This window comes from Grammomys surdaster, unplaced genomic scaffold, assembly GCF_004785775.1.
Source record: "Grammomys surdaster isolate TR1022 unplaced genomic scaffold, NIH_TR_1.0 258, whole genome shotgun sequence".
Lineage (NCBI taxonomy): Eukaryota > Metazoa > Chordata > Mammalia > Rodentia > Muridae > Grammomys > Grammomys surdaster.
Window position 1 is genome coordinate 150,216 of NW_021604699.1, and position 10,489 is coordinate 160,704.

At 40.9% G+C, this 10,489-nt stretch overlaps 1 protein-coding gene across 1 annotated transcript in view; it reads left to right on the plus strand.

Moving 5' to 3' along the window:
• Positions 1-10,489, plus strand: part of Mylk4 (myosin light chain kinase family member 4) — a 78,499-nt gene that overhangs the window by 60,142 nt on the left and 7,868 nt on the right. Inside the window, exons 4-10 of the mRNA XM_028775707.1 lie at positions 207-300; positions 378-487; positions 1,860-2,001; positions 4,921-4,991; positions 5,750-5,878; positions 6,520-6,672; positions 9,622-9,700. Of these exons, the coding sequence (XP_028631540.1) occupies positions 207-300; positions 378-487; positions 1,860-2,001; positions 4,921-4,991; positions 5,750-5,878; positions 6,520-6,672; positions 9,622-9,700 (778 nt within the window). The remainder of the gene's footprint in view (positions 1-206; positions 301-377; positions 488-1,859; positions 2,002-4,920; positions 4,992-5,749; positions 5,879-6,519; positions 6,673-9,621; positions 9,701-10,489) is intronic.

Genomic DNA, 10,489 nt, shown 5'->3' on the forward strand with positions numbered 1-10,489 from the left:
CCCCAGAAACAGTATTCTTAATGCTCCATCTATGAGAGGGATATAGGCAACCCATAGAGCTCACTTTGACCAGTGCTCTTCTAGATACAGTAGATGTATTTGTAGGTTTGCTCACTCAAGAGACAAATGCATAGGCAACTCATACTGTCCACCTGGCAAGGCCCTGCAGACTACAGTGCCTAACTAAACTGTCTCTTCTTTGGCAGGGGGCGTTTTGGCCAGGTTCATAAGTGTGAAGAGAAAGCAACAGGCCTGAAGCTGGCTGCTAAAATCATTAAAATTAGAGGTGCAAAGGACAAGGTAACGGCCGTGGGGGGTGAGTCTCTCTAATCTGGACCAGTATTTACTGTACTAACTTGCTATTTCCTTCTCCTCAGGAGGATGTGAAGAACGAGATCAGCGTCATGAACCAGCTGGACCATGTGAACCTCATTCAGCTCTATGATGCCTTTGAGTCCAAGCATGACATCATCCTTGTCATGGAGTAGTAGGTGTCCTCTCTTACCCACCCACCTTCACACACCTGCACAGCACTCATGACTCAGCTGGAACCATTGGTGCACCTCTGAATCTGAGTTGCCAGAGACATGGAATCTTGCCAGGGTCAGAAAGGAAATTGCTTTTAAGTGCAATCTTCCAGCATGACTCACTGATGAGGCAGAGCAGGACAAAATAGATGCAGCCTGTATCTAAGCTGTGTCACAAACCAAGGCTGGACTTTATTCTGGGCATTCTAGAAGAAAGTGGTTTGTGAGCTTTGTTTCCCTCAACAGTGATTTATTTCCCTTATCCTCAAAAACATGTTCTAAAGCCTATAATGGATGACTAAGATTGGGATTGGTACTGAGCCTATAGGTACTTAAATACTCATGGTAAAGGTTAGCTTATAAGTTAGTAGCTCATCATAAACCAAAACAATTATGACAATAGATGCTGTGTGAATGCAGTCTCTATCTGAGAATATCTTGTGCTAAGTGGTGATCACAGATCACCACAAGTAGCTAAAACCTAGCAAAATGCAGCTGTGCATGAGGGGTGGGTAAGTGTGTGTGATCACGAGTGGATGAGGGGTGGGTAAGTGTGTGTGAACACGAGTGCATGAGAGGTGGGTAAATGTGTGTGAACATGAAGCACGTTCCCAGCCACTGATACTAGGCTAAGCAGCTTCATTTCAGAACCACTTTTGTAAAGATCCGATCAGCTCCGGTGGGAGATGGAGTGCCTGCCTAGTGTGTGTGATGCCCTGCTTTCCACCCAAGTCCTACCAGTGACCACCAGCACACCCACCACAGAATGCAAGTAATTCAGAACAGACATGAAAACTCAGGTCATTTTTATTTCAGTTTTTCAAACTGTGAGTTTTATTTTCCATGGTATATAAGGCATTTGGAAAGCTTAAGTATCCAGCATCTGCTATGTAAAAGCATTTTGGTATTACACTTAATCTAAGAACTCAAACCATGAAGACCTTGTCTCATTTACTGTAAAGACTGGAATCTCTCCTCAGAGTGTCCTTGAGTCCTCTTCATCCCCAATATCTGCTAAGTGATAGACGTGGACTCACCTAGAACTGCAGCTACTAGTGTCAGGGACTTTGAGACTTTAGCTATGTGACATTGAAGGTCATATGTACATAACATGTACTGAAGGTATCCAACACAAGACTCATGCCAAAGAAGGGAAGGAAATAACTGTGTGCACATACACACACACACATACACACACACACAGACACACACACACAGACACACACACACACACCTATGGAAGGGCTAAAGGAACTCAGGCAGCAATTGATCACCAGAAAAGCATAGTGTTTAGGGAGTCAGGACTAAGAGTTTCACCTTTTCCCTCTGCAGTGTGGAGGGCGGGGAGCTGTTTGACCGCATCATTGATGAAAACTGCAACTTGACAGAGCTGGACACCATCCTGTTCATGAAGCAGATCTGTGAGGGGATAAGGTACATGCACCAGATGTACATCCTCCACTTGGATCTCAAGGTAGAACATGTTTGTCATCCTGTGAAATGCAAAGCCATGTTAGCTCCTCTCTCACGTTGTTTGAGGGAACTGTGAAATATTATGTACCAGCTTTGAAAAGTTGTATTGTCTCTGGTCATTTTTTCAGGAATTAATAACAATCTGGGTCTCTGTCTCTGTGTCTCTGTGTCTCTGACTCTCTCTGTGTCTCTGTCTCTCTCTGCCTCTCTCGCTCTCTGTCTCGTTCTCTGTCTCCCTCTGAGTTGTCTTGCTTTTTCACCTACCCTAGCCATGAACTTCTAGGCTCAAGCTATCTTTTCAATTCAGCCTGTCAGATGCTGGGACAGACTTGTCACACTACCTAGCATAATCAGGAATTTTTCTCATTTTCAGCTTCTGTCACTACTTTCAGGGACTGCTATTTGCATGTCCATCTTTGGGGATTTTGTTGAGATTCTTATAATTACCTATATTAAATCAACACAGGAGGCCATTTCCCTAAAAGTATAGAATTAAAACCAGCTCCATTCTCACAAGATTCCTTACTCCTTACTATCAGAGTACATGGTGGGAGAATTTTAGTCTTCAATTCCCAAGTTGTATCTACCCTTTCCAGATCTTAAAAATCCCCACTAGGTGCTTGGATTCTTCCAGGAGTCTCTGATTTGGGATTTACTTTCCTCTGAGTTTGCTTAACACTGAGTAGAAGCCATGGAGAATGGAATGCAGGCCTGTAGAAAGTGTGGCTTCAATGCCAAAAGCAGAGAGGGTAGTTGTTCACAAGTCAGAAAGCATGAGGGAAGCCAGTCCACTTCCTTCCCACTCTTTATCTCTCTCTCATTATGAAGTCTCCAGAACTGGACAATAAACAGCTCTAGATAAGCCAACAAAAAACTAAGCCCTAATAGCCCTGATCCAGTCTGCTAGAATCACTATCATAAAGTGCATCTTCTTGTGTGGCTTGATCATTTTCTCATTTCCCTGTTTGCACAGCATGACAGTGAGATAAATTTGTATTCTATGTAACATACCGTGTCTTGTAAGTCTCCAGGGATGGTACAGCTGAATAAATCTGGCCCCCTTAAATAGGTTTCCATGGGCCTCTCTTCCTAAAACTTGGCTCCTCTCACTGTCTTGATTTATGTGCCTTGCCTTTCCCATTCACTGTTGCACGGGGGTGGGGGGGGAAGTGGTACATAAAATGAGAAAGTCAGAAGTTAAAAATCATTAGCAAAGTCCTTGGCCACGATGAATATTATAATGTGCATTTTCAAGGAGCACTTTTGTTCACTGTGGATATTCTACAGACATCCCTAAAGTGATTTGATTGGCAACTGGAGCCAGGAGCTGACCTATCATAAGTCAAATGACTCCATCTGTGGCTTTGTAACATTGATTGAACACTTGCAACGGGCAGTTTTAGTTATGGTTTATATATAAAGATAGTAATACAAGCGACAGTCGGATGGGTCACGAAGGACCTGTTTTTTGTTTTTTTGTTTTTTTCTCGGAGAGCTCTTTGGAAGGAAAGACTGAAGATATTGAGTATGCATCACCACAGGGGGTTGAGAGGTGTCTTAAAAATAATTTCCTTTGTAATCCTGTTTTCTGTAAATATTATCTTAACATGGATAATGGACAATCTTTAGTTTTAGTGTCATAGCAATTACCTTTTTGAAGTGCCCACAAAGACGTTTCTTTACATGCTGCAAAAGAATTTTCAGGATGCCATGGTGTTCTTTAATAGGACAGTCTTTATTGCTCAGCCCATTATTTAAACACATCTCCAACTGCTCTAGTGCAGCACCCACTGTGTGTAAAGTGGCTTCTACTCTCAGCCATCTGTTTTAGAGGCATTTTAGGAAAAGGCTTCCAAAGATACTACACACAACCAAATGGATGATTAGATATTGGTATGGAGACACCCCATCATTTCACAAAGTATGTCTGGGTTTCTGCCTTGCTTGGACCTCCTTTCCACCAGACAGGATGTGGAAGGGGGCGTGGTCCATGTAAAGGATGGGGATGGAATCCTGGGCACCTGGCAACTTGCTAATGCCCAGCTCTTAGTGGAGTTGAAATTAGGATTTAAGAGTACTTGGCTCTTCTTTGAAAATGCTATTTCTTGTTTTATGGATGACCTTGGCTTTAAATGAAATTACTTATTTTTCCCAGACTTAAAGTTTTCTATCCCAATAAATATAGCTACATCTGCAGGACATTCCAGGGACACTGAGTAGTACTGCTTGATTTTCCTCCCCTCCCCCATGCCTGTCAGGTTAGCAGGGCCAAGTTTTACTAGCATCTAACTCCAAGGGAACACTTAGTCAAGGACTTTAAGCACTGAGACCAAGCTCAGCAAAACCTTGGAATTTTGGAGGATGAAGAATGAACAGGAGACAAAAGCCTTCCTTTAGCATGCTATGTTCCCATAGACAAAGCACCAGGGAAAAATCCAGAGGTCAAAACTGATCGCATTATATTGCTCATTCAGTGTGGTGGTTTAACTGAATCAGGCCATTTCTCTTGGAACTCGTAAATCTTGAGGGAAATATTGCCTCAAGAAGGAAATATACTTAATACTTTAACAGGAGGAGGGTTCTGTCAGTTCTGAACTGGCCTACACCAGCCCATTTGGAAAGTGCTGGAGCAGCTTCCTTCTCGTTCTCTCCTCAAGAAGGCCCCTGCCTGAACTCATGCATTATGGCAATCTGTAAAACCATGAAGAGGGACAGGCTGGGTAATGCAAGGTTGGCAAGCTACCCACAACCTCATCCACCACATAATTAAAGGAGAAAATACCCACACAGACAAACCAGCCTCCGAGTGAAAGCCCTGATATGTTTTTCCTGAGCATCTTGTATTTTTAGTTGTGGTTCAAGGACAATTTGAGTGAAAGATGGTTGTTTTCATTGCTAATGTGTCTCTTTCTCCTGGCAGCCTGAGAACATCCTGTGTGTGAATCGGGATGCTAAGCAAATAAAAATTATTGATTTTGGATTGGCCAGAAGGTATGGCTGTTTGGGTGTAAGTAGTGGGCTAGAGGCAGGGGATGGGATGCATGCTCCTCTTTGCAAAGACAAAGCTGATACGCCTCAGATCCCATGCCTTCATTTAGAACTAATTTAATGAAAATCCCATTTACCTAACCCTGTTAGAGCTGAGATTCGAACATTGAGAAATATCTACAACGCATCTAATAACAAAATGAGAAATGAAAACCTAGTCCAGTGAAGTTTTTGAATCCAGGATTTATGTTTATCTAAATTTTTGTATTTGTTCCATTTATAAAGAGAAGACTTTAAAATGTTAATAGTTTAAACAAGACTGGAGAGGGGTTTGGTTTCTTAGGGGAACAAAGAATTTACGTGGATATGTTAATAGTTCAGTGTGCTAATGAGCTGAAAGCAGATGCTGTGAGTTACGGCAGCATCTTGTCAGTTTGAAAAGGGTTGTTCTGGCCAAGTGCACGTGAGGTGAGGAACTTAATCAGGATATCTGCCACAGTCTGTATTTAGATATTCAGAGTAGATTTCTCACAGCTGTTTCAAAATATTAAGGTTTTATAAAATTTATTTTTACTTTTGGACACCCCCAGAATGTTTTGTTGGTTTTTGACATTATTTCTGGTGAAAGTTCATTTATTTTGTTTAGTTTGTTGTATAACTGAAGTTAATTTTATCTTATAAATGGTGCCGGTTCTCAATGTTCATTAGTTTTGATTTTTGATTGACATGCCTGACCCTCACCTTAGTCCCCTCAATTTCAGATACAAGCCTAGAGAGAAGCTGAAGGTGAACTTTGGAACCCCAGAATTTCTTGCCCCTGAAGTTGTGAACTATGATTTCGTTTCATTTCCTACGGATATGTGGAGTGTGGGTGTCATCACATACATGCTGTAAGCACCTTCCCTGCCTCTCACGTACTCATCCTTAATCTGTGAATAGTCTAGGAGATTTCACTAGAATGAAAGCCTTGACCTAGGTCTTCTACAATAACACTGTGCCATCTCCTGTTGCTTAGATTCTGTTGAGTCGTACAATTGGAAGGAGTTCATTCCTTTCCCCACAGTTTCTAGGAAGAAAAAAATATATGTATGTCTTTCCACAGGTTACCTTGAGTTCCAGGATACCACTAAAAACCCTAAACATGATTTTAAAAAAACCCTAGGTATTGGTCTGTTTGGATCAGTATACAGTGATCTGCTTAGCTTCACCTCAGCAATGATTTTCTGGGGTTTGCTTTCTGGGTATGCAACTGTACCTCGTCTTGCCAACTGTAAAATACTTCAAAAGAAATTTTATTTTATTGTTTGAGATTTATTCAAGTATAACTGCAACTGTCATTGCTGCAGTTGCTGGATGAGGGGTTGGGATGAGATGCATAGGCTGGGTCCTGGCTGCAATGGTGGATTATATACTTGCAGTTTATTGCTATATCCCTGCTTTTATTTTTAAATAACAAAACCAGGAAGCATCCTGTCTATAAAGGATTCTTGACTGTTTAAAAAACACTCACCCTGAACCCTGTGCCTTGTAGACTCAGCGGCTTGTCCCCCTTTTTGGGTGATAATGACGCTGAGACGCTGACCAACATCCTGGCATGCCGGTGGGATTTAGAAGATGAAGAGTTTCAGGACATCTCAGAGGAGGCCAAGGAGTTTATTTCCAAGCTCCTGATTAAGGAGAAGAGGTAAAGCAAGTCCATCTCACATTGTGGGAGGAGTCGGGGTGATGTGCAGTGTGCACCATGGAGTCAGTGAATCCCTTTCCCCCAGTGACAGCCACAATATGTGTGCAGTTCTGAACTCAATGAGGCAATCTCCTTGACACATTCCACTCAAGCCCAGGACTGTTTCAGTCATGAGGCTGTATGGGGCTGCAAAACTTGTCTCCTTCTGATTTTTACAATGAAGTTCCTGCAATCAAGCCCTTCTGGTCGGCCTCAGGTGACCTGCATTCAATCTGTCCATGTCTATAAACATTTATGGACCAGACAGTGTCATCTGCCTTTCAGACATTATTTTTTTTAATCATAGCCTTTAACTCCCAGAGGGAGAAGTGTCTGTTATGACTTCTTTATGATGAGACGGTATGTAGTTAGCCTGTGATCACACTGCTAGAAACAGGCAGGAGTGACAATAAACTGAAGTTGCTCTTCCTTCAAGCTCATACTCTAGGCTGTCATACAGCCTTATGTTTTTCTCTCATGCTAAAAACACACTAATTCAAATTTTAGCTGATGAATAAGTATGATATTGAAATATAGGGGCTTGATTTTAGTGTCATATAGTGGGGACCATATATGGACACTGAGTAGCCACTTTAGATGGCTTTATATATAAATTATATGGCAGTAGATTATATTTAAGGTCTTCAGAGCCAATAACAGTTACTTTACTGTCTCTGCAGCATTTGGGCCCATTAACAAACAAGATTGTGAAGGAAGAGGGAGGAGGACGTAAGGGAGAGTAGGAGCCTGGATAATGGGCTGTGATGCCGGAGGGCTATTCTTTCATGTAAGCACTTAACAGGCCATCTGTCACCAGGAAATATGTCAAGGCTGGCCTGGAACTCAGTTTTAGACCAAGCTGGCCTCAAACTCATAGAGATCTGCCTGCCTCTATCTCACTGGTGCTGAGATTAAAGGCAGATACCATCAGTCTGGCAAGTTATGTCTTTTAGAAAGAAACAATACAAAGTACTTCATAGAATAATGGGGCCAGGTCTGAGCCTCTAGAGTGGTGGGTCTTATCCTTCCTAATGCTACAACCCTTTAATATAGTTCCTCATGTTTTGGTGACCCCAGCTTTTTAATACAATTCCTCATTTTGCTGTGACCCCCAACCCTTTAGTATAGTTTCCCATGTTATGGTGACCACAACCATATTATTATTTTCATTGCTACTTCGTAACTGTAATTTTGCTACTGTTTTGAATCATAATGGTTTTTTTTTTTTTTGGAGATAGAAGTTTACCAAAGGGGTGATGATCCACAGGTTCTGTAGACCCATATGCTCTACAGAATGAGGAGACTGAGCTTAATAAAAACATCAATCTGGGGGTGAGAAACAGTTTAGAAACGTCATTTCTTTGTCCTTGACCTCTAGGCATGATAATAGCCATAGTTGTTAAAATGTTTCACCTTTATGGATCCTAAACAATACAGAGATGGAAAAATGCCAACTTCTTTGAACTTTAGAGGATGAAAAACCGCATTTACTGTGAAATGTGTGTGTGATGTGTATATTTTTAACTTCTGCTTACTCCTGTTATATATGGAAATAATCATCACAGTTTCATGTAAAGAAAGAGAGGTTGAGAGTCATGGAGTCAAATGACTAGTGCAGAACAGTTCCAGAAGTGAGTTTTCTGGACTTGGGCATCTGAGTCCTGCCCACTCCTACAGTCTGGGGTCTCTTAAGTATCCAAGAAATATCAGATAACATGAATGACTGACTTAGCTCTTAAGTCAACACTTGCTTGAAGTCCAGGCCAAATATCACTCTCATCAAATAAATACCTGGGGTACAAAAATGAACCTGAAATATTATTAGAAGTCAGTTACAAGTACAATCTTATTAACTTTTTAACAGATCTTAAACATTTTTCATTGGAGTGTAGGAAGAATCATCTTTCAACACCGTCCTCATGGAGTGGTCAAGGGACGCAACAGCAAAACCTTAGGATACTAAGTAGAACCATGTGGGATTGATGGGGCTGAGAAGTTTTAATATTTTCTACATGTTCAGGGTCCTATAACAGTTATTTCCTCAATAACTTCATTGCAAGTGAAGACTTACACTTCAATATTTGGCATTTAATAAAGCAATTGTGTTGAAGCAATCCTCCATATCAATTTGTGACTGCTTGAAACTATTTGATGTTTTTTGCAGAAGCATATTTCATATTGTTACAATCAGTTTTTAATTTGAAAGGTTATTTTAATGTGGTATTTATCAGCAACTAAGTAAGTCTATAAGTCTTAGAGTTAGGATGTGATATGACTTTTATTACCTGTCATGTTAGTTTTTTCAAATTTTATAAACATTTTTTCATCTCCAAAAGAATATAATTTCTTTATAAAGTAATCTAATATGTTCTGTTACTATTATGGTAACTCCCTGTTCTAAACTCTTCAAAACTCCTTCATGAAAAAGTTAGCAGACAAATGACTTCCCACCTAAATTGCTTTTGTAGTCATTGAGAATTCAGTTACAAGTACAATCTTAATAACTTTTTAATAGATCTTTAGCATTTTTCATTGGAGTGTAAGAATATCATCTTTCAACATTTTATTCTTATAAATAAAAATGTGCATTTATTTTTCAATAGTCTGTTAAGAATTCAATTTATGAAGCTTGGATGTCATATCACAGAATTGCTTATTTTCAAATTGCTTATTTGAAAAAATACTCAATTATTAATAAGAATTTGATTATTGTCCCAGCCTGTATTACCAGTGTTGTTCCTGTGGTTAGAGCTGATGACCACCTCTGCATACTTTCATACCACACAACTCCAGAAGACAAGCTTGAATGTGGGTTAGCCACTGTACCAAAGTCTCTGTAAGCCAGAGATAGACTGCTGATGCAGACGTCATCTGTGTGTGCCTCTAACGTGCTTCTGAATTTCCCTTCAGTTGGAGAATAAGTGCCAGTGAAGCTCTCAAGCATCCCTGGTTGTCAGACCACAAGCTCCACGCCAGACTGCGTGCACAGGTGACCATGTTTCCTGTTCCCTCTTCGCTTCCCATTTGCCTGTCTCTTCAGATGTAACTCAGCCTTAAATGAGCTTTCTCCTAATGTCTTTGCTCACAGCCTCAAATCTCGTGCTAGAAATAAATTGCTTGGAGTATTTTCATTGAGATATTAATGTTATATTTTACATACGTTTCATAGATTATCTTTAGCATTATGAAATCACTGCATCTGTTGTAAAATGTATCATACCACAAACTCACACACGTATACAGATATATTGTGTCACTTTTAACCATCCTTCCAGCAAAGAATGTCTGTTATGAGGCACAGTCAGCTTATGAGCAGCTCCTGTTTCCTTCCTCTCTCAGTCCTTTATTTCACATTGGATTAACCCACAAGTTCTGCATCTTGTATGTTCTAATTGCCTTGGGACTCTCTCCGGCTCTTTTTATGCCATGTTGCCCTACCTAGCCTGGGACACCTGCTCCCTGAAATGCTTCAGTCACCTCCTAGCTGGGCTTCTCTGCCTCACATGCCTTTCTCTTTTAAATATCCATGGATTCTAGAGATTACCCAAAGGCAGATTCACTGCATTGAATAACTTTGCTCAACATGTAGGCTGCCTAACTGGGACAGATGAACATGGAGGCAGAATGCAAGCTCCACCTTCCGGCTTCAGGCTTGTAAGGATGTCTCCAATGTGTGTGTCAGTTGGCTGGTGTCATGCCTGGGATAGTACATACTCTTTCTTTCTCTCTCTCTCTCTCTCTCTCTCTCTCTCTCTCTCTCTCTCTCTCTCTCTCTCTC